This window comes from Ahaetulla prasina, chromosome 5, assembly GCF_028640845.1.
Source record: "Ahaetulla prasina isolate Xishuangbanna chromosome 5, ASM2864084v1, whole genome shotgun sequence".
In the NCBI taxonomy this organism is placed as follows: Eukaryota; Metazoa; Chordata; class Lepidosauria; order Squamata; family Colubridae; genus Ahaetulla; species Ahaetulla prasina.
In genome coordinates this window covers 16,278,238-16,302,929 of record NC_080543.1, presented here as the reverse complement: position 1 = coordinate 16,302,929, position 24,692 = coordinate 16,278,238, and the positions used below count along the sequence as shown (strand labels likewise).

At 42.0% G+C, this 24,692-nt stretch overlaps 1 protein-coding gene across 1 annotated transcript in view; it reads left to right on the top strand.

Annotated features, from left to right (window-relative positions):
* The window catches only part of SESN3 (sestrin 3), a 90,661-nt gene extending 79,916 nt beyond the window's left edge, over positions 1 to 10,745 (top strand). The window contains exon 10 of the mRNA XM_058186047.1: positions 551 to 10,745. Within this exon, the coding sequence (XP_058042030.1) occupies positions 551 to 637 (87 nt within the window). The 3' untranslated portion in view covers positions 638 to 10,745. The remainder of the gene's footprint in view (positions 1 to 550) is intronic.
* The last annotated feature ends 13,947 nt before the right edge of the window (positions 10,746 to 24,692 follow it).

Here is a 24,692-nt window from a genome sequence, read left to right as displayed (position 1 = left end):
CATGGTGCTTCTACAGTCCTCTGTAAGCGGTTTACAGAGTCGGCCTATTGCCCCCCAACAGTCTGGGTCCTCATTTTACCCACCTTGGAGGGATGGAAGGCTGAGTCAACCTTGAGCCCGGTGAATGTTTGAAGTGCCAAATTGCAGGCAGCAGAAGTAGCCTGCAGTAGTGCACTCCAACCGCTGCGCCACCACGACTATATCCGTGTATTACCAATTTGTTTGTCTCAAAGGTGCTTTTTCAAAAGGCACCTGGACAGTTTTATTTTGAGGAAGAAAAAGAAGAGGTTTCGCTTCTCTTCCAAGAAGCATCATCAATTCTGATGGTGGCGGGATGGAAGCCTTCTTTACGTCCCCCCACCATCACAACTGATAAAGCTTCTAGGAGGAGAAGCAAAACGTCACCTTCTCCCTAAAAAAAAACAAACCAAAAAACAACAACAACCCAAAGGTGCTTTTTTTTTTGGAGAAAGCACTTTTGAGACAACTATGCCCTGGGTGACTGGGAATCTCCATAGACATTGAGTAATTTGCTTCACTGTTTCCTTAGGTCCACGTGAATCTTCTTCTGATGGAGGCTCGCATGCAGGCTGAGTTGCTCTATGCCTTTCGTGCCATCACCCGTCACTTGACCTGACGGGCTCAACGCGGTCGTAGGAGCTCAACTTCCAAATGAGACAAGCAGTAAAATGCTCCCCTTTTTGGGTGGCATCAGGCCTATTGGATTCCGTAGTGTTGAAAGCTGAAGCTGTGTGTCCGGCAGCTGTTTACTGTGCAATGATCTCTCGCTCTTTTCTCTGTCCCGTCTTATCTCTTTCTTGATGCTTAACTTTACTAGCGATCCCAAACATAACACTTGTGGAACGCTTCTCCCGAAGCGGTTTCTCATTGAAGTATTGCTTGCAAACTCCTAAGCTGGTTTGTATCTCTGATCCTTTGCTGTGTGGTTTTTTTTCCCCCCTTGCGCTATAGTTATAGTTGAGGTTCCAACTATCGCACCCGGCCTCTCCTGTAGACGGTATCGTGCACGGGATTTGTCTTGTCTCTTCTCCCCTCTTTCTTTTTGCTCTTTCTGGAATATTAACATTTCCCTTAATACAGTGTACGCTACGTTTTAAGCTGAATCGCTCAGTTAGCTTGTTCTCGCATATCTCCCAAGAAATGTTAATTCTTTGCCGGTAGTTTGGAGGTCGTGTGGAAATGAATGCAACTATTGTGTTTGCCTTTTTTTTTTTTTTTTTAAGAAAAATGTGAAAGCAACTGTGGCAAACCCCCGCGGCCATGCTACTGACAACACGGCATTGGAAGACTGTTTTCCTGAATGCAGTGATTCTTCCCCTATCCATTTCAACTGTACAGGTTCAGGGACGGCCTGCCCTCTTTGGCCTCTGTGATTGTGTCGCTTCCTGCCTCTCCCCGTGCGCTGGAGGTTCTTGGCAACCCAGGGTCAGCAACTCAGTTTTAACTTTGGCATGTGTGGGGATTATTTTTTTTTTTTTTTAACAAGGTCACTTTGTAACTTAACTGGCGCACGGATCAGGCAGTACAAGTTCAACCCACACTGCCTGATCAAAAGGAAAAAGAGACCTACACAAAGTTAAGTTGCTTTGGTCCAAATTGGAAAGTTTGTGTTAACTCGTATCGCCGGAGAGTTGAGGCCAGCCCTGTTTCTCCTCCTCTTCAGTTCCTCCAACCATGTGCACCCGAAGCATGGATTCTTTTGCTGATCTGTAGCGGTTTCCCTGAAAATTTCACGTTATGCTGCCTTCCCGCTGGGTGAGATTGTTGTTCCGTCTCGCCCGTTATTGTGAATTCTGGTTGACAGTTGCTCCACTAGCATCTCTTTAAATTCCCTTGTACAACTTGGAATCGTTTCTCTTGAGATGCCACCCACCCCTTCCACAAGCAGGGAAAATGCTTTCGTGAAGTTAAATCTTTCTTCCATTGCTGTTTCTTTTTTTTGAAAAAAACAACAACTACTATATATATAGAAGAGTAATGACGGTGATGTTGATTCAAACTTTTAAGAAATTTGATTCCTCTCGTATTTCCCTGAGTGATAGTGTCAGAGCAGCTTTTTATATATACATACATATATATATATATATAATAATCTATATTTTAAAGCTATGAATCATGTTTCTGTGTGTTGTCATGAGTGAACAAAGGAAGTGCAATATTTGAGCAGAAAGGCAAGATTTTTTCTTTTTCTCCCCTAACAAAAGTCCTGCGGAAAAGTCCTGTTCAGAACAGCAATTTATTCTTTCCCAAACATTGTTCCTAACCTCGGCTTGCTTGCCTTGAACAATCACCTACTCCCACATTGCCAAAGCCTCTTATGAAAACAAAACTGGGGCGGAGCCCAGATCCCCATTCGTTTCTGTGGAGCCTCGATTGCTTCCAATGGAGACGCCAGGTTGAGTTTCCCGAGAAGTGACGGTGGCAAAAGCGCCACAGTCGCTTCGAAGAGGTGGTACCCATTGGCGGCTGGCCTTTTTTTGACGGAAAGATGTGAATTGCCAAAAAAAAAAAAAATTAAAAAGATCCCGTCTCTGTGGTGCTTAAGCACACACTCTTGCAGTTTTAGAGCACAAGTTATCTCTGTTTTCAATAGCTTTAAGTGTGTTAACATTGCGTTTCAGCAAAGTGCCTGAATACTGACCCACGGAAGCAGTGACTTTTCAGTGATGGGCTTATGGCAGGGAACATTAGTCATAACTAAGTCCCATTGAAATCTTAGCTGCTTTGGCCCAACTGTGACTTTGTCTTGTCAAAGTTGACAACTTGCCCACTGCCTTCGAGTGGACTAAATCTTTAAGCACTGACCAACATTTTGGCAACAAGATTGTCAGTTGTGACTTAACTTCGGCTCGACTTGTTTTGATGTAGATTCTTCCCTCACCCACCCACTCACTCACCTTCCCCTTTCCTGGCTGAAGACTGACTCCAGTTTGTTTTTCTGTGCTTTGGAAATGAACGAAATGGGTTTTCTAAACGAGCTGTAGAAAACAAAATAGAATCGTTTCCCCCCCCCCCCCAAAAAGTGAAAGATTTTCATAACGGCTTGTTTTATAATAGTACTTTCTGTGTTTAAAAACAAAATAGACTAGACCAAGGTTATTTTGTTGAACTTTTCAAAACTTTACTTACCATCCTTTTTGTGATAGGATGTTGTTCTCCTCCCCCACCTTCTCCCCCCCTTTCAGATGTTGAAATGATTGTGTTCACTTTCCTGTGCAGAGTTTTCTTCTGTATGTGGAACCGTAAGCTATTTTTGATATCAGCATTCTCTGGGGGATACATTTATGGATGTAAATACACTACGGATTTCTATCAACTGCATTGTTGCACAGTTGTGACTTCTCTTCAAGAAATCTAGAAATTGTAAAAAACAACCTTTTTTTTTTTAATCTAGTATTCCTCATCCAATCCAAAATATTATCTCCCTCCTGCTGTAACATTTTCTGCAGTTCTGCCTCCTGGGTATACATTCAGTTGAATGGAGAGAGCTGTTAAATTAAACTGGGACAAGAATGGGGGCTGGTGCAGGCACCAAGCACACACCAACCTACCGTACTTTTCGGAGTATAAGACACACTTTTTTCTCCCTAAAAGAGGGTGGAAATGTTGGTGTATCTTATACACCGAATACAGCCATTTTTGGCCTCCCAAAACCCCCGCCCGCATGTCCCATTTTTGCAAAAAACGGGCCTGTTTTTGGCCTCCCAAACCCCCCACATGTCACGTTTTTGCCCTCCCCGGCCCCCAGGAACACTCTGCAGGCCTCCCAAACTTTCTGGATGCGCAGAGGGTTTGGGAGTGCTCCTGGGGTCCAGAGAGGGCAAAAACTTTTTTTTGTTTGTTTACCTCTTTGAAATCTTGGCACGTCTTTTACTCCGGTGTGTCTTATAGTCTAAAAAATACAGTAAGCTAAAGTTGTTGACGCTGCTTGACAAACTTCCAATCCTCCTTCCTTGTAGGTGTAGGTAGCACAGGAATTTCCTAGGCCAAGGGAGAGTTCTGCCAATTGCTTTGCTATGGCAGAGGTTTGGGCACATATTGTTATTCTCTCAGCATCGGATCGCTAGATCCAGAATCACATTGGAGCAGTGGGAGAACTGAGACCCTCCCTTCGGAGGGTCAGTAGCCTTTTTTAGCTTTGAGTGGCCTCTGGCTTTGAGCGAGAGTCATGATAAAAGTGGAGAAAAAAAACTGGTGAAGACTGGTCTCCCAACATAGAGCCGCAGACCAACTGGTGGAGAAAAAAGAGAACTAGAAGCAAGGACTGATGTCTTTCCTTCTATCTGTCTCTCTTTGCTCTGTACCCTCAATCATATTCTCTCCTCCAGTGGTGGGACTTGAATAACTTAACCACCCATTCTGTGGCTGGGTAGGCGTGGCCAGTTGGTCACTCATGACACCCAGCCCCACCTCCCGGCCACTCGCCTCAAAGGCAGAGGTAGGATTCAGCCAATTGGGGCTAATCCCACCAATGGCTGGCCCTGGCTCTGCCCCCACCCATTTTTCGACCTGTTTTTTGGCCCTTTTTCGGGCCATTTTCAGGCTATTTTTCGGGCCATTTTGGGGCTGAAATGGGTTAAAAAATGAGCAGGGGCGAGGCCAGCCAGTGGTGGGATTTGCAGGTTTGTTGAACTGTGGAGAATCTTAACTACCGATTCACCTGAACCAGTGTGAACCGGCAGCAGCCCTTCTCTGCTGTCCTCTTTGTCACTAGATAAGAAAGGGCATCAGGAGAAACGGCAAGTGATGGAATTTCAACCTTCCATCAGTTGCCGTTCCTCCTGAGATCCCTTCAAGAGAGGCCCACTGTCCTACTGTTATGCAGATCATCTGGTCTGTCTTAACAGAGATGATTACTATATGCGATCTGGTTTGTGTTTTAGGTTTTAAGAGCTTTAATTTTTTTTTTCAGAGGGAGATGGGGGTTTTTTTTTTGACCTTTTTAATGGAAACCGGGGTTCCAAATTCAGAAGCAGTAATGTTTTTTCTTCTAAAAATTTCCTTTTATTATAACAAAATCTCACCAAGATGCAAATAGACTTTATATTTCTAAGACGGTGTATAGTTTTTGGTTCCTCCCCCCCCCCCCTTTCCTTAGTGAAATATCTCAGTTCTAAATTCATCAGCGGAAGCAAATTTTCACTTGGTCCCTGATCTTCTTTTGGCATTTTGAGAATTGGGAATTTTCCCTAGAAATAGAATGGCAAGCTTAAATGTTACAAAGCATTTCCAAGTTCAGACCAGTATGATCTGGTGTGATCAAGTAGAGCGGTTAGATTTATCTACATAAATAAGTTGTAGTTGTGACATTGTTTTTTACATTGTGAATGTTCAGAATAGGCATCCATTTTTACTTCGTTTTTTTTATTTGATGTATTGCTTAAACTCACAAATGTGCCAGACTTATAGGTGTGCAAAAAGGGAGGGGAGGAGGGAAACACATGAGAAAGGATCAACTTTTAAGCATTAAAATCTAACACAATTGTTTGTGGCATAGACAAAGTTTTCTGGTTTGCTTTTGGATTGCTGTGGTTGTAGCCATCGGCAGCTGGCAGCCCATGGACCAAAATCCGTTCTGTTTTCAGCCAAGGGGCAACCAAGTAACATCAGCAGTAACATCACTCTAGAGAGAAGGGTTGGAGAACCTGTGGCCTTCCAGATGTTACCAGACTACAATTCCAGGCATTATGCATGACGTAACTGGAGCTAGAAGTAACATCTGAACAACATCTGGAGATTGATTTTTTCCCCCCATTGCTGTAGAATTAGGCAATCCAGTGAACTTCCCCAGGTATAGGGGGAGGCAGAGATTGGGGCTTTGGCTCTAGATAGGACATAACAAGGCCCTTACGCATTTGTTCTGCTATATTCTTTGGGCAAAATCTAAATTGAATTACTTCATAATTTCTCTCCCACACCTCATGCACTGAGTTTATTTTCAGGATGGGAGAGATCGGTTTACAATTCATCAACAATTGGCCAAGAGATAGCATTTCAGTAAATGGGGAGAATTATAATTTGAATGTGCACGTAGCTAATCTCTGCATCATAAGAACACCGAATCTGCAACTGAAATAAGCCATACTTACATTAAATAATGGGCTTTATGGGAATGTTTTAGTAGCTGACACATCAGAGGAGATGCCAAGTTTCAAACTGAACAATTCAGCAGCCCGAATGTAGCCATGTAGATTTCCAGACCTCTTACGTATTTCTATTCCACGTCTAGATTCAGCTTCATCTTAGAAAGGGCCATTCTGGTTGTTACTGAGCATCAGGCCCCACTCATTCCTCCTGCCAGCTGGGGAATTCTGGGAGTTGAACTCCATACATCTTAAATTTGCCAAGGTTGAAAAACACTGGTCTAAGAGTTTCTGGACCGGGGGCCCTTTATCATAAGAGATGATCAAATAATAAATATTTCTTTAAACCAGACTGACCCCAGTTGGAACCTTTTAATTTGTAAAAAAAAAAAAATGAACAAATTCGCTTTGCAATTCCGTTTGATTTTTCAACCTTTTTTTATAGAATGGGGAGGGGGGGCTGTCATTTTAATGTAATGTTGTATATGTGCTTTTTCTTTCTACTTATATAAAGAGGCCAGTAGGACTGCTTTTTTTAAGAAGCATAAGTGCAGGAGAGATTTAGATAGGTAGGATTTTTGATTCAAGGTCTTTTTTTTTTTTTAACATCCATCCTTTGAACTGAAAAGGAGAATCCCAGGAATTCTTTGTTCTGCTATCTGTGAAAAAAATTCAAAGCAAAGTTTCAGTGCACATGAGCTCTTCTTAAGTGCTTTTGTTCAGGTGTGCTTTGATCATAAAAGAGGGGTGACTTGCTTTAAAAGGGCACACATGGTGGCAAGGAATTACTTAGAAGATCAGATTGTCCCGGCGAGAGTTTTGCACAGAACTGCACAATAGACTTTCCACCTTGCCAGATCAGCAGTGCGTATATTTCCCTTTTGAAGAGAAGACATGGCGACTGTCAAAAGACGGTATGTCTGTGGAGATTCTCAATCATCCAGGCAGGGGTGAGCTTCAAAAATTTTAGCACGGGGTTCTCTGCCTGGTTGCTGGGTGGGCGTGGCTATGGTGGGTGTGGCTAATTGGCCTCCTGCATCACAGTAGGGAGGGTGTTTTTGCCCTCCCTGGGCTCTGGAGGCTTTTCTCAAGCCTCTGGGAGGGCGAAAACGACCTCCCGGGCTCCAGAGGCCCTCTGGAGGCTGAAAACAGGCCCATTTCTGGCCTTCCCAAACTTCCGGTAGGCCCATTTTTCACCCTCCCCGAGCCTCCACGCACACCCTGCGCTTGTCTGCATCCAAAACAGGCCGTGTGGAGACTCCTGGGAGGGGCGGGGCCAGCCAGGAGTGGGATTTGGGGGTTCTCCAAACTGCACAGAATCTTAGCTAGAGGTTCTCCCAAACCTCTGTGAACCCCCAGCAGCCCATACCTGCATCCAGGTCATGGTTGTCCTAAAGGTGCTTTTTTCCAAAAGGCAACTAGACTTCCTTGGTTTCTTCTTTGAAAACGTTTCGCTAAAGAAGAAGTTTCTTGGATGAGAAGTGAAACGTTTCCAAAGAAAAAAACAAAGGAAGTCCAGTTGCCTTTTTGGAAAAAGCACCTTTGGGACAACGGTTGAAAGATATATTTTTTTCTGATCAGGTGGAGAAATCTGTATGTGGAAATAGTTCCTATTTGGAGCAGAAGCTACATAATTCTTAGTCTGGGTAAAAATTTCTTCTCTCTGAGGTTGTGCTTTTTAAAAAAAAGCCCTTTCTGTATACATGCATGTTTCAAGATCTTTGAAATTAGAGTGATTAGTTATTTGAGGAAATGCTGGCTGGGGATGATGGTAGTTGAAGTCCAACCTGACCAGAAGGGGGACCAGGAAAAGGAAAGTTGACTCAACCTCTTGCAGGGTACCTCTTGTCTCAGAGTGTGTGAACTTGAAAGAAGGAGAAATTGCCACAAAAGATCTTAAGGCTTCCTGACTAAATGAATCAGGAGAGGTCAGCATAGAAAAAAGATGGTGGTTAGATCTAGATTGCCTTTGATCTTATGCACTTCAGCAGCCTCCAAATAAAGCTAGATTTGCTGCTTGTAGTTGCTGCAAAATTTTTAACCAGGGAACACCCAAAGCTTAGATTCCTATAAAACAAGAACTTCAAAAATTGAATAATATATTCTTTTACTTGTTTGTAGACTGATTGCAACATGTGATTATACACACACACACACACACACACACACACACACATCATTTGGAATTAGACTGATTGGCAACATGTGATATATATATATATATATGTTTTTCTGAGGTTTTCGCGGGTGTTTGTATGTAGCCAAAGACCTACATATATATATATATATATACATACACACACACACACACACACACACACACACACACACACACACACAAATGAATTTGGTGCTCTCTTCTAAACCTGACTTGTATCAAGTTGTGGTTGGATGAAGACTTGAGGCAAGTGGTCAAACATATAAGGGGAGCGAGATTTCACCAAAAGCACGCTTTACTTCTCCCCCCACGCCCCACCCCACCCCAACTTGTCCTCCAGCAGCCCTGCCAAAACCCTTTTCACATCCATGTGAAGATGGGTCTTTCCAATATAACTTCAGAGGCAAAGAAACCGTGGAGCGCTCGGCTGTGTATGTAAATTCTGCTGAATTGTTCACTCGCAAAAGGATAGAAACGATCCAGGAGAATCCTTCAGAAAGTCCTTAACGCTCCTCAGCACCACATCCCCCAATGGCCTTATTACAATCCCAATGGATGTGGGCCTGGTTAAAGCACACACACACACACACACCCCAAAAAAATATCAAAATAAGCAGGTCATCACAATCTGGACTTTCCCAGACTTCCACTCTCCAGATGTACTGAGACTAACCCTCCAAAGCCTGTCTAGAGAGTGGGAAGGCTGGTATAATCCTCCTTGATGTTCTCTGGGACAGAAACAAAATGGTGCCTGAATGTATGCCGAGTGGCCCAGCCAACAGGCTCTTGAGATTGAAGTTGCATGTACAAACATCTAGTTGCACTTGATGAATACTCAAAAAAAAAAATTTTAAAAATGAAATCACTTTTTTCCAATGGGCTTTTTGGGGAAACATGTCTTCTCCTCCCATTAAATGTAGTGTATTTCTAGAAGCTGTGATAGGCCTTTGCGGTCCTTGACTTTGTTACTGTAACTTTTTTTTCCCCTTCACTATTTTGTGAAATGTAGAGTGGCAGCCAAGAAGTGAGGTGGGATTATGTCCACCTTCAGTTGTGTACTGTGTTATGGCTGTACGTAGATTAAGCTGATATTATTTAGAATTTCCACAGCTGTATTATGTATGTGTATTTGGGTTGTGTTTGTGTGTGCGTTCTGCTCCGTGGGGAGAGAATGAAGATGTGTCTGTGGGTTTAAGCTTTTTAGGGTTTGGTGTCTCTGGGTTTTTTTATATTATATATATATATATATATAAGTGACTCAATAACCCGTAACCATTTAAAACTGTCCTTTCCTATTAATTTGAGATCATGTGTTTAGTATGGGTAATGTGAACTTATGTATGTGGGAAGAGACAAAATCATTTGTACTGCTCTAATCCTGTGGGGTTAGCAATATAAGAATCCAGGTAGAGATTCCACATAGGAATGCCTCTTCATGCTTGCTTGAAAATGTCGTAGGGAAAAATGAGAATTGAAATCTCAGCTTCTGCTTGCATTTAAGAGAAACCACGATACAGGGCAGAAAATGTCGAAGGGTGAGCGCTAGAGGGAAGTCTATGGTCCCTTTCCCTTTTCTCCCGCTGTCCAAAGTTTATCTCCAAAAAGATTTATCCAACGTGTGAGAAGAGCAGGAGTTTTGGGTACTTTCAGATTTCCCCGGAGCTAGAAGTAAGGAAGTAGACAAAAATCAAAACAAATCTTTGATTGGCTGCAAGGATGCTCCAATATAGCATCACCTGAGTGACCCATATCTGGCCCACCAGTTGCTTGTAACTGACCAACAGGCTTTTCCACCAATAGTTTAATCCTAGTAAAAGAGGGTGAAATTGGGAGGAATGGATTTTTATAGTGTTCATATGGTCTTGGATAACTTTGATTCTGTTACCTCAGGACGTGTTTGAAGTTATTCCAGAGCAACAAAAAATTGACTGGGGTGTCCCTTTCCTACACTCCAAAAATATAAATATCACAGGAATAACTGATATTTGTGGGCTTTAGATTACCCTTAATAACACCAGCAAAATGAAGATAGCAACATAGACCCATTTTTTTTGAAAATGTGCAGATTTAAGATTCTAACCAAGACTTTAGCTTAAGTTTTCTAACCCAAGATGCATATTGGACAAGCCAATCCTACTGGATCTATCTGTGTGACTTACATTTTTTTCCCTGTCTTTCTTGGTTTAAGCTTTTAGTTACTCATTTTGAATTGTATTTGAGCAGATCCAGAAGAAGAAAAAAATTCTAGTGAGCTGAAACTGAAATGTATTTTTCAATAAAGTAATATGTGTGTGCATATTAACCTGTTAACAAGCAATTCATAAAATCTGCACTTTTTATGAGGTTTTCAAGAAAAAAAATCTATTTATAGGTACGGAAGAGTGGGGTTTGTTTAAACTGTATAGCATTTATACTTGCTGAAATCTCTTTCATTGTTATCAGCAGGAATTTTACTGGTTCAATAAAACTGGCAGAAAAACCCCCACTTTTTGTCCTGTTTCTTATTTTCAATTCAATGAATGCTGTCACCTCTTTTATTGTGTATTTTACCTGACAGGCAAAGGTATCCAGTGATGGTGAAAGCTACATTGTGAAGCAGGAGTTCAAGATAGGCCAAAAAAAAAAAAAATATTATCAACCAGTTTCAGGTTGAACCACTGTTTACCGAATTAAATCCCCACTGGCTAGCTTCACAGAATATCCCCGGCCTCTGACAAGCAACCTGCTTTTTAGTTCAGCAGAATGTGTGGTCTAGTGGTTAAGATACCAGGCTAGAAAGCCAGGAGACTGTGAATTCTAGTCCCACCTTAGACATGAAAGCCAGCTAGGTGACCTTGGGCCACTCATTCTCGCAGCCCAACAACAGGGTTAGTGTGGGGAAAATAGAAGGCGGAAGAAGGTATGTATGCCACGTTGTTATTTATAAAAATAATAAAATCAGAGGGGTCCTTGGTGGTCTCGGAGCTTCGTTGTTTTCTAGCAGATATTTCATTACTCAAACTAGGTAACATCATCAGCATTACCTAGTTTGGATAAGGAAACGTCTGCAAGAAAACAACCACTAGCATAACTGATGATGTTACCTAGTTTGGGTAATGAAACGTCTGCAAGAAAACATCCAAGCTTCAGAGAGCACCAAGCACTCCTCATTTCAACCCTGAGCTACAAATATTCTCCTTTATTAATAAAAGCAGACTATAAATGTTGAACATCATTCTAAGATGATTGGCAGCCATTTATCCCGATGGTTTCCTGTTACCTGTAAAATCAGCACATGCATGCGTCTGAATATTGATTTCTGGAAACCAGCATCAAAGAAGATAATCCTTGAAGGGCTTCTCAAGGAGACCTGTTGACCACTTTGAGAAACAGGATCTACTCAGGAGAACTTTGGCCTGAGCCAGCAGGATTTTATGCCAATTTCTTTCTTTCTTTCTATTTTTCTATAAATTTTTTTTAATTTATTTTTTTAATGTAAACATTCCATCTTTCCTTAAACAGTATGTCGTCTGGATACAAACATCTCTATGCAATAACCATCAAAATTTATAACAGCATTTAAATAAATAATTTTTTTTTTATTTCCATTTTTCAACATCATATTTATGTACAAACTATTATCCATCATTAATCATTAATTTTTATTTATTACTAATTCAGGCCTGCCCGACTGCCACTTCCTTTCTACACAACTTCCCTCTCTACCCTCTACTACTTTCCCATCCTTCATCCCCTTCACTTTACTACTTCCTCTCCTCCTTCTCCACTCCTCCCTTCTTCCACCCCATCTAACCCTCTTATTCCCCTTCTCCTTCTCTACACTTTCCTATCTACTTTCTTCCCTCCTTCTACTCCTCTCTCCTTTTCTTCCCGAAATGGCAGTCGAGCATCCCCAATATCATTTTAAGTTTTTTAATTTCATGTCTTCAAAAATTACTGTACATTAATAATCAGTCCATGTATCACTTGTTGATTCATTTTCCCCTCCTCCCCCTTCCCCCCCCCCAGACTTCCCGGAGCAAATACCGGGTATTATAACCAACAATCACAAGCTAAAGTATACAAAATATACATAACCTCCCACCTTAAAAAAAAATTTAAAACTATAGATCCCCTCACAATAAAAATAAAAAAGATAGGAAAGAATAATAAAAAAAAGGGGGAAAGAAACAATACCAACTTCACATATTGCTGCTTCTTACAGTCCATTTTTTAAAATTAATCCATCTTCTCAGATTCAATTTTTTTCTTTTCCCACTTATATATTCCTTCAAATTTCATAATTTATAACAGCATTCATTACGTTGATATTCTCTGATCTTACAATTGTAATATTGAACATAGTAAACATATTTTATAGATGGCACTTTGCATGGGCGAGTTTGGCAAAGATGTTCAAAGATAAGTTAGCCAAATGTTGGAAGTGCCACCAGATACTTGCGTCCTATTATCATATGTGGTGGTCATGTGTAGAAGCAAAAAACTACTGGACAAAAATACGTACGTGTATGGAAAAGATAATAATAATAATAATAGTAATAATAATAGTAATAATAATAGTAATAATAATAGTAATAATAATAATAATAATAATAATAATAATAATAATAATTTAATTTATAGACCGCCCTTCTCCCGAAGGACTCAGGGCGGTTTACAGCCACTATAAAAACAAAAAACAACACATACAATGCTAAAAACAACCCTTAAAAAACTTATTCAAATGGCCAATTTAAAATACAGTATCAACCCTATAAAATTAAGAATTTAAAACCCATATTTAAAAATTGATGAAAAAGATGAAAAAGCAGCACATTGATTTAAAACCAGAAATATTTTTTGCTGGGGATTTTACCTGAAACTTACAGTAAAGAGAATGCATATTTAATTATTCATGTATTAACTGCAGCTAGAATTGTTTTTGCACAAAATTGGAAAAGTGAAGAGATCCCTACTGATGAGAATGCAATTAGAGAAATATTAGAATGTGCAGAAATGAACAGATTAACGCTTGCAATTAAGGAGAAAGAACAAACGGAATATTATACGATGTGGGAATTAATTTATCAATGATTAAGAGAATAAAAATGGAAGGTAATAAAAAAGATTAAAGAAGAGTAGAAAATATAAGAGATGTAAACAATATGATGGTTGTTATTATTATGAGTATTAGGATTGTTATGCCTAATATTATTATTATATTCTTATTAGAAGATACATTAAGAGGGAAAAATGAATAGGTTTACTATGTTCAATATTATAATTGTAAACCAATTTCTGATTCACAGAGTCTTTAACGTTCCTTCTCCAAGCAAGAATGAATTCTATGCCTTTGGTACATTCCCCAACAGTCCTCAACTTTGTGAATCAGAATCACAGCGTCTCTCATGCAGTACAATATATCTCCCTTAAATTGGCCTAAATTGGAAAAACATCCTAGATCAGCGGTCATCAACTGGTGGTCCGTGGACCATTGGTGGTCCATGATAAAATTTTGGTGGTCCGCAGAAAAAATATTTGCGTTTTTTTTTATATTGCACTAAATCAGGGGACCTCAAACTACAGCCTGGGACAGATACGTGCAATGAACGTTTGCGTTCCTGCACAGTCTCCCCCTTTGGGGTCTTTTTGTGTGGGTCGGAGGGGGGCAGAAATTCCAACTCTGGGTCTGCTTCAGCCTCCTGGCGCGGGGCTTTGGGCGAAGGCTGGAGGGAAGAGCCGCTGGTGGCGAAGAGCCGGACTGCATTGTTCCAGTGGGACAGCATCATGGCCTGGAACTGGCTGATCATCTCAGCCCACTGAGCCTCCAGACGCCAGTACCTGGCCTTGCACTCCCGCAGGTCTTTCCTCTGCTTGGAAAGCCTATGCTTGTAGTCCTCAGTGAGGTGCTTCTGCTGAGCCTCCTTTTCAGTCAGATCCAATTTGAACTGAGCAGCTGTTTTGCCAACTGCTTTTCATGGTGGCTGCTTAGCTCCAACAACTGCTTCCTGTTGGGGCCCTAAGGAGCCCAGGCGGGGAGGCAAGGAGTGGCTGGGAAGGGAGGGGCAAGGAGAGGCTGGCGAGACGCCCCTCGACGTGAGTGACATCGAATTGGCCATGTCCACCCAGTCACATGACAACTTAGCCACGCCCACCCAACCGGTCATTAGGCAGATCATATTAGTAGTCCACGGGATTTAAAATTATGAATTTAGTGATCCTGAGGTCCAAAAGGTTGGGGACCCCTGCCCTAGATGATGTCGGTAGTAAACTGATTTTTTTTTTGTATATATCATTGCCCAAAGAACTAAATGGACATACCCCAGAATTTGCAAAACTGAGCAGCTGCACATATTGCAGCCCCGAATTCATTACTTCATGCAACATGTTTAAAGCTGTCCTAGGCGTGCATCCATCATGTTTATCCAATCAAATTATATGATTCAACCATCCAATTCAGACAAGCTGAAGCTATTTGGGGTGTTTCTTTTGCTATTAATTTTTTTGACTTTTTAAAATCAAGAATGTGTTTGACATGTGCCACCAGTCCTTTGCATTGCAACAAAAGGTATTTCAAATATTAAACTGGGAGCTCTTAATTAACCTACCCTGATTAATTATAACAAGATCCCTAAACCCTTTAGATTTGGTTTGGTTGTGTTTTTTTTAAAATTAGCAAGCTTATGTTGTCCCTACTCCTTAACACAAGGGGGCGATATTATGTTAGAAATATTTGTTCCAAGCCTAGAAACCCTTTTCACACTTAACAAATGGAAGCTAGTTTTATCAAGAGCTGCAGTTCATGAAAGCTTGTATCTTTTAATAAAACTTATTATTCTGAAAAGATCCACTCGCTCATGACCCTTGCAGCATCCCTATGGTCGTGTGATCAAAATTCAGGCACTTGGCAACCAGTATGTATTTGAGATGGTCGCAGTGTCCCAGGCTTACATAATCACTATTTGTGACCTTCCCAGCCAGCTTCTGGCAAGCAAAAATCAATGCGGGAAGCGGGGTTGGCTTAATGACCATGTGATTCATTTAGTAACTGCAGTGATTCACTTTACAAGCAAACAAAAAAGAGCTCACTGTAACAGCATTGCTAAAAAAGCATTAAGAGATGTTAACCTAATCTTGCGTAGCTTCTTCTCCGGTAATATTGAACTGCAAATCAGGGCATACAAAACTTTTGCTAGACCAATTCCTGAATACAGCTCATCTGTCAGGAACCCACACTGCTTATCGGACATTAATACAATTGAACAAGTCCAGAGATATTTCCCAAAGAGAGTTCTCCACTCCTCTGCTCGCAACAAAATACCTTATGCCACCAGACTCGAAATTTTGGGCTTAGACAACTTAGAACTTCGCCATCTTCGGTCTGACCTAAGCATAGTACATAAAACCATCTGCTACAATGTCCTACCAGCCAATGAATACTTCAGTATTCAAAACAATACAAGAGCACACAATAGATACAAACACATGGTAAACCGATCCAAACTAGATTACAGAAAATACGACTTCAGTAACAAAGTTGTCAATGCCTGGAATGCACTACCTGTCTCTGTGGTTTCTTCCCCAAATCCCCAAAATTTTAACCTTAAGACTGTCTACTCTAGACCTCACCCCATTCCTAAGAGGTCTGTAAGGGTCATGCATAAGCGCAGCAGCGTGCCTACCTAATGTTGTCCTAATGTTTTCTTTTATTTGTATCCTTTACATATATTTATAATTGTATTTACACTTGTATCTGTCATAAAATACATGCTTTATGAAATTAATAAATTAATTCTTAAAAGAAATCGGGTGTGATTCATTTAACAATCAGCTTGCTAAGCAACAAATTCTGGTCGCAGTTATAAGTCAAGTAGTAGGAATTTCTAGTGCAGTGGTCTTAAACTGGGGGTTATTTGAGCATATGCTGGGAAAAATGTGTTGTAGCAATTTGTACTGTGATTTCCTTTTTGTGGGTCAAGGATCCCGTTTGGGGCTGCCGAGTTGCTTGTGTGAAACGAGCCTTTTTTTAGTTTTTTGGGGAGGGGAGTTAAATAATAATATTCAAGACTGGGATAAGGTGTAATTTGACCCAATAGTTTAAAACCCATTGTCCTAATGGATATACAGAAGTTTCTTACCAAAGCTGGACTGTTATAAATGCTGTGCAGTCCTCAACTTACGAACTACAGAGCCCAAACTTTATGATGTTAAGCAAAAAATTTGTTAAGTGAGTTTTGCCCCATTTTATGACTTTTCTTGCCACATTTGGTAAGTGAATCACTGCAGTGATTAAATTAGTAACGGGTGTTAAGTAAATCCAGTTTCCCCATTGACTTGGCTTGTCAGAAGGTTGCAGAAGGCCCTAAGATCTACCCTAAGCACCCCATGGGCGGAATCTGGCCCACTGGGCCGCCTTGGAAACAGCGAAGGCCCACTTGCGGAGCCTTTGCCAGTGAAAATGGATCTCGGGTGGGCCATGTGTGGCCTTCCTGAGCTCCATTTTCGGCTGCAACGGCCTCCTGCTCAGGAGCTCCGTTTTCGCTGGCAGCTTGAGCCACCACAGGTGCCCTCGACATGAGTGACCTTGAGCTGGCCACACACCCCAAGGTCAAACACAATCTTGATGTGGCCCTCAATGAAATTGAGCTTGACACCCCTGCGCTAAAGCTTGATTTAAACTCCTGCATCATTGTACGTCAGGGAATGTATGGATCTATTATTCAGAGATGGCATTATACTTCTAGACTTCTGCAAATGTTAGCATTCTGGCTAGGGCGTGCTCAAACAGCAAACAGGAAGTTGGATCGACCAATCAGCATGCAGGAGGTGCATTTCCACACAACACATAGTTGAGATTTGGGAGGTATGAGTGTCAGTCTGTCTGCAATAATCTGCAAGCTATGCTTACCCATCAACCTCTGTGAGGCATAGGTGTGTGTCGACACCTACGCTCAGTTGCAGACAAGTCTAAATCAAGTTTCGCTCAGCTTGGCTACCCTGACTAGAATGGAAAACCAACACTCGGATGATCCTATCTTACATGTTTCACATTACAGATTGTGGCACTGAGTTGACAACTCCAGTTAGTAAGATCTAACAAATGAACTTAATTTCAAATTGAAGTTCCTTGTGTCCCACTCCTAGTATTTCTGATATGCTAATTCAGGGGTGTCAAACTCGATTTTATTGAGGGCTGCATCAGGGTTGTGTTTGACTTCGGGGGGGAGGGGCAGGGTGTGTGTGGCCAGGGCGGGCATGGCCAACTTGATGTCACTCATATCGGGGGCGCCAGTGGCGGTCCAAGCGCTCTGCCAAATGGGCTCCCGAGCTGCATTTTCGGCTGCGATGGCCTCCTGGAATCCTCTGCCAGTGTAAACGGAGCTTGGGGGCCCTCCTGAGCTCCATTTTCACTGGCAGAGGCACCGCAGACTAGTCTTTGCTGTTTCCAGGGCAGCCCCGCAGGCCAGATCTAAGCACCCCATGGGCCGGATCTGGCCCCCGGGCCTTGAGTTTAACACCCCTGTGCTAATTAGTAGTAGAAAATATATCTATATAAAAATGCAAGTGGGTTTTCACGGGCTATCTTTAGTAATTTAATCTCCACGGTAAGTATTAATGCTGGGTGTCTGATTTAGGAAGCTGGTCTCCTCTCCTGGGAACTAAGATTTGGTTTTTTTGAATGAATTCGTTCCACTCAAAAAAAAAAAAAGATTATGTAAGGAACTTTCAACAAAGAATGGGATTCCCTGCAAATTAGAGAAAGTTTAAGACATAGGAAGAACGGTTACAAGAATTGGGCATGGCTAGTCTCATGACACGGTAACGGGACACGGTGGCTCAGGGGCTAGGACGTTGAGCTTGTCAATCGAAAGGTCGGCAGCTCAGCGGTTCGAATCCCTAGTGCTGCCGTGTAACGGGATGAGCTCCCGTTACTTGTCCCAGCTTCTGCCAACCTAGCAGTTTCGAAAGCACGTAAAAATGCAAGTAGAAAAAATAGGGACCACCTCTGGTGGGAAGGTAACAGCATTCCGTGCGCCTTTGGCGTTGAGTCATGCCGGCCACATGACCACGGAGACGTCTTCGGACAGTGCTGGCTCTTCGGCTTTGAAACGGAGATGAGCACCGCCCCCTAGAGTCAGCAACAACTAGCACATATGTGCGAGGGGAACCTTTACCTTTACCTTTAGTCTAGTGAAGAGAAGGACCAGGGGAGACATGAGAGCAGTCTTCCAATATTTGAGGGGCTGCCACAGAGAGGAAGGGGTCAAGCTATTTTTCCAAAGCACCCAAAGGCCAGACAAAGAATAATGGATGGAAACTGACCAAGGAGAGATCCAACCTAGAAATGAGGAAGAATTTCCTGACAGTGAGAACAATCAACCAATGGAACAGAAGTTGCCTTTGGAAGTTGTGGGAGCTTCATCACTGGAGACTTTCAAAAAAAGATTGGACTGACATTTGTCAGAAATGGTGTCGGGTCTCCTGCTTGAGTGGGGGGTTGGACTAGATGACCTATAAGGTCCCTTCCAACTCTTGTTAATCTGTTAAAAGACTTGTTAGTCTTACCTTGATGTTACTACAGAATGGACACCACACCAGTTGTAGCTCTGGCACAAGTTATTCTCGGGCTGTTTTAAGTGTGCACATCTTCAAGTCAGTGCTGACACCTGGCAACAAGTCCCTATGGTTTTCTTGGCAAGATTTCATAAATAGTTTGCCATTGCTGTCTACCTTGGGTTGAGAGAAGGAGCTGGCTTTGTGCCTAAGGTGTGGCTAGAATTCATGGTCTCCCATTTTCTAGCTTGGTTCTTAACCATAACGCCAAACTGGTTCTCTTAAGCCGTATGATTCACCTCAAGGTGATAAATTCATCCAAAACTGTCCTTCCATTATGGAAGTTGCCTTTTTTTTTTTTTTTTGCCGCTGCCTTTTTTCTATCCGTTCCGCATCGATCTCATTCTCATTCCTATCCTTGTTTGGGTATCAAACAGCAACAATATATGGGTGTGCTATGACAACAGAAACCTTTGTACTGACATGCATAGGGCTTGAAACGTTTACGCATGCAGTCGCTCTACAGATAGCTTAATACAGGGGTACTTTCGGTTCTGGAGAACCGGTAGCGACAATTTTGAGTAGTTCATAGAACCGGCAAATACCACCTCTGGCTGGCCCCAGAGTGGGGTAGGAATGGGGATTTTGCAATTTCCTTCCCCCAGGAGGTGGGAGGGAATGGAGATTTTGCAGTATCCTTCCCCTGGAGTGGGGGAGGGAATGGAGATTTTGCAATATCTTTCCCCTGGAGTGGGGTTGGAATGGAAATTTTGCAGTATCCTTCTCCTGGAGTGGAGTGGGAATGGAGATTTTGCAGTATCCTTCTCCTGGAGTGGGGTGGGAATGGAGATTTTGCCAAGTATCCTTTCCCCAGGTGTGGGAAGGGAATGGGGATTTTGCAGTATCCTTCCACTGCCATGCCCACCAAGCCACACCCACCAAACCACACCATGCCCACCAAGCCACACCCACAGAACCGGTAGTTAAAAAAAATTGAATTCTACCACTGGCCTAATAACTGGGCCAAACTAGAATGCAGAGGAAATACAAATAGGTAAATTGTTGCTCCAACTAATACCAGCCAACCTTACGTGCCAAGACTACATATGAGTCAGTACTTTGGTATTTCTTTTGCCATCTTCTTGGATTGCTGGCCGAGTATCATGAATTTTGGGGAAACACAGGTAGTCCTTGACTTACAACCATTTTAGTGATTTTTGCATTTTAAAAAATGACTGTTTTTTAATGTTGGCATCCCTATGGTCATGTGATCAAAATTCAGACGGTTCATATTTATGTGGTTGCAGTGTCCTGGGATCACCTTTTGTGAACTTCTGACAAGCAAAGTCAATGGAGAAGCCAGATTCGGTAAGCAACTTTGTTATTAACTTAACAACTGCAATGTTACCAAATGTGGCAAGGAAGGTCTTAAAATGGGCCAAAACTCAATCATTTTCTTGCTTTGCAACATAGATTATGGGCTCCGTTGTGGTCATAAGTCAAGAACTATCTGTATTCATTTAATGAAAAATAATAATGCACACACATATGTAGCATTACATACAATATACATGTTCATTTCCTAACTGTAATTATTGGATACATTAAAAATTTATCATTTTGCAGAAACTTCTTAATGTCACTTTTTTGAGATTTAAATTCTTTTCACGAACGTCTTTCTGGCCTAACATCTCAATTTTTAGATGCTAAAAACTTAAGTCAAAACAGTATAAATCTGTTAATTTTGTATTGTTAGAAAAAATTAACTATTTAAGAAATACTGTACTTTTCGGACTATAAGACACACTTCCCCACACCCCCAAAAGAGGGTGGAAATGTTGGTGCATCTTACACACTGAATACAGCCATTTTTGGCCTCCCGAAACCCCACCCTGCATGTCCCATTTTTGCCAAAAACAGGCCCATTTTTCACAAAAATGGGATGTACACAGGGTTTGGGAGACCTGCAGTGCTCCTGGGGGTGGGGGAGGGCAAAAACGCAACACGTGAGGGGGTTTGGGAGGCCAAATATGGCCCCATTTTTCACAAAAAAATGCCCCATTTTTCACAAAAATGGGACACGCAGAGGATTTGGGAGGCCTGCAGAGTGCTCCTGGGGGCTGGGGAGGGCAAAAACCAGGTGCACAGAGGCCAAAACATTTTTTTCGTTTTCCTCTTCGAAATCTTGGTGCGCCTTATACTCCGGTGCGTCTTATAGTCTGAAAAATACAGTAGGTGGACTTGTGTATATTTAGGATGATCAAACATGTTTTAGTTATGGTAGCTAAAACTCAGGAGGGATTTGTGAGCACCGTTTCAAATTAACCAGTTTTATTCAAAGGCATACACTGTTGTGAACTGCAGTAGTGTGAAATAATGTCCCAGGTGCTTCCTGAAGCGAGTTGTGGCAAAAAGAAGTGAAATGGGATATCTTTTCCCTTGCTCTCAAAGTGCATTAATTAAATTACAGATTCTTGTCAAACCAGGTCATCAGGAAAGGTAGTTTACCGCTCACTGCATTTCTGGATTAGAACATGTTGCCTCAGGTAGATTTTCACCACTTAAGTCAGTGTTTCTCAATCTTGGCCACTTGGAAGATATGTGAACTTCAATTCCCAGAATTCTCCAGCCAGCATGCTGGCTGGGGAATTCTAGGAACTGAAGTCCATGTATCTTCAAGTGGCCAAGGTTGAAAAACATTGACCTAAGCCGACGCCAAAGAGTGTTGTTACTTCAGGTCCCACCTGGTTGGTTGACAGACGTTCCCAAAACGGACCTATGGTTGAAAACAAGTTCAGCAAACCACTTAAATAAAGCTATTGCCATATAAAAAGGGACACAGTGGCTCAGTGGCTAAGTCACTGAGCTTGTTGATCGAAAGCTCGGTAGTTCAGCGGTTCAAATCCCTAGTGCAGTGTAAGGGGGTGAGCTCCCATTACTTGTCCCAGCTTCTGCCAACCTAGCAGTTTGAAAGCACATAAAAAAATGCAAGTAGAAAAATAGGGACCACCTTTGGTGGGAAGGTAACAGCGTTCCATGCACCTTTGGCATTGAGTCATGTTGGCCACATGACCATGGAGACGTCTTCGGACAGCGCTGGCTCTTCGGCTTTGAAATGGAGATGAGCACAGCCCCCTAGAGTCAGGAACAACTAGCACTTATGTGCAAGGAGAACCTTTACCTTTACCTTTACTGCCATACAAGTAGCAATGCTCCAAACGAACATTCAAGAAAGCAGACCATAATAAAAAGTCTCAATGCACTTGCCAATTGTGACTTTGCATGTGTTGTGCAGGGTGCAACTGTAATCAACTCAATTTGAAAAAGCTGCGTGCAAATAGGAACTATGAGGTACCCATAAAGGAGAACAATGAGGGGATTCCCCACAGAGGATCTCACTGAGTTGGAGATCTACTTGCTCCTGGTATTTCAAGTATCTGAAGTTTTCCCCAAAACAACATTCCTTGTCAGGTTTAAGGCACAGGCAGAGGTGGAATTCAGCCGGTTCGGACCAGTTTGCCCGAACTGGTAGCGGAAATTGCATGTGGGCCCACCCGCCCACTCCAGCTCTATGCCATCCTATTTAGACACGTTTTTGAGGCCGGGCACATGCACAGAAAGCACATGCACCAGCAAAGTGCATATGCAGAAGGCCAGGCACATGCATGGACAGGGCGCATGCACTCACATTTGTGAACCAGTAGGGAAACTAAGTGAATACCACTCCTGGGCACAGGGTACGGAAAATGACTCAAGTGATACATGAAAACTTAATTTTGGATTATATTCTTTCGGTAAACAAAGCTTAGTTTAAAAAAGCCTCCCAAAATGGAAAGGATGGGAAATCAGTAATTGTTACTTTACAGAAGAGGAAAAAGGCAGCAAAGGAGGGCATTTAATTGAGTGGTTCTTGCATTTTCCAAACCTTTCTTCCGTGTTCCGTAATTGCATAAAATATGACATCTGCTGCCCCAGAGGAAATGCTGTTCGTTTTCTTAACAGATGTTATTTCTGTGTCTCTTCAGCTAAGATGCCCTGCAGCAACTTCAAAACTTACATATGTTTTAAGAAATCAATATAATGCAGAATAAAAATAGCAGGGGGTGCGGGGACTGTCAAAGATAGCAGAGCTCTAGGAATTTGCAAGAAAACAGTTTAAGGCAATCTTTCTCAATCCTGGCAGCTTGAAAACATGTGGACTTCAACTCCCAGAATTCCCCAGCTAGCATAGCTGCAGGAATAGGCACCTCCCAAGCACAGCTAGCTGGGGAATTTGGGGAGCTGAAGGCCACACATCTTCAAATTGCTAAGGATGAAAAACACTGTTTTAGGACCTAGGCTCCTAGTCCTATTCCTTCAATGAAAACTTTATCCAAGATACTCCATTCCATTAATTCTTCTCAATTCCTAGGGCTGCTTCCATACGTAACACATTTCTTCCTGCACACACCACATTAATTGTTGGGAAGCTATTAATTTGCATGATCAATCAATCCATGTATTTATTAAATTTATTTGCCACCCATCTCACCATGAGGTGACTATAGGTGGCTTATAATGCTCTTTTTTGCATTGTTGGTGTTATTTTTGCCTACATAATTATTACGTTTCTGAAAATAGAGGCAGTATATTACTATATATCAGGAGTGAAATGCTCCCAGTTCAGACCGGATCACTCGATCTGGTAGAGATGGCGGCAGGTGGTTGGGAGAACCGGTAGCAAAAATCCCTCCCCCCCAATGCCCAGCTGAGCCGCGCGATCATCAGAGTTTTTTTCTTTTACTTTTAAAAACATTTTTTCTTCGGCTGAAAAAATGCCTTTAAAAGTAAAAAAAAGAAGCCTCTGATGGTCGCACGGCTCAGCTGGGATCATCAGAGCCTTTTAACAGCGTTTTTTCTACAACCTCTTCAGCTGAAGAGGTTGTAAAAAAATGATTTTAAAAGGCTCTGATGATCCCAGCTGAGTTGCCTGATCATCAGAGGTATTTTTTTTCTTTTAAAGGCAAAAAAAAAAATGTTTTTAAAAGAAAAAAGCCTCTGATGATCAGGCAACTCAGTTGGGATCATCAGAGCCTTTTAAAAGCATTTTTTTACAATGCTTTTAAAATGCTTAAAATGCTTTTAAAAGTTAAAAAAAAGTTGGCCACGCCCACCCAGTCACATTAACCCCCCCAAGCCATGCCCACAGAACCGGTAGTAACGAATTTTACATTTCACCACTGCTATATATGATTTCTTCAAAAGCTGGTCATACCTAAAAAGCCATTCCTTTCTACACAGAACACACTAAATTTGGGTTTGGTAACTCTGCCTGGGAAGATCATCCTGAAGATTAAAGATCTCAAAAGAAAGAAATATCCCTGTTTTGGGTCCTGCACAGAGGTGAGCTTCACATAATTTTACCACTGATTCACCGTGCACCGAAAATGTGAGCGTGCGTGCCTTCTGCGCATGCACTCTGCTCACACACACAGCTTGCACGCGACTTAGAAAACATGGCTAAATAGGACGGCCTAGTGTAGGGGTTGCCGCTACGGTTGTCCGAACCAGTTGAATGCCACCACTGGTCCTGCATCATCTCAGCAGACCGAAGGGATTAGATTAGGATTTTGTTAAACGTTTTCGCAGGAGAAGAGAGGCATCTTTAAAGCTACCATGCGTGAATCTATTTCAATAAATCCTTGATTCTTTGAACCGCTGTTTGGTAGACTTCAGATACAATATAGCTTTCAAGTCACTGATGACAGCTGAAGATTGCCTGGGCAAGTCCTTGAGGTTTTCTTGGTAAAATTTTGGAAGGGAGTTTGCCAATGCCTTCTTCCTAAAGACCGGCTAAAGATCAGAAAGGTTGGCAGTTCAGCGGTTCGAATCCCAAGTACAGGTCTCCTGCGTGAGCA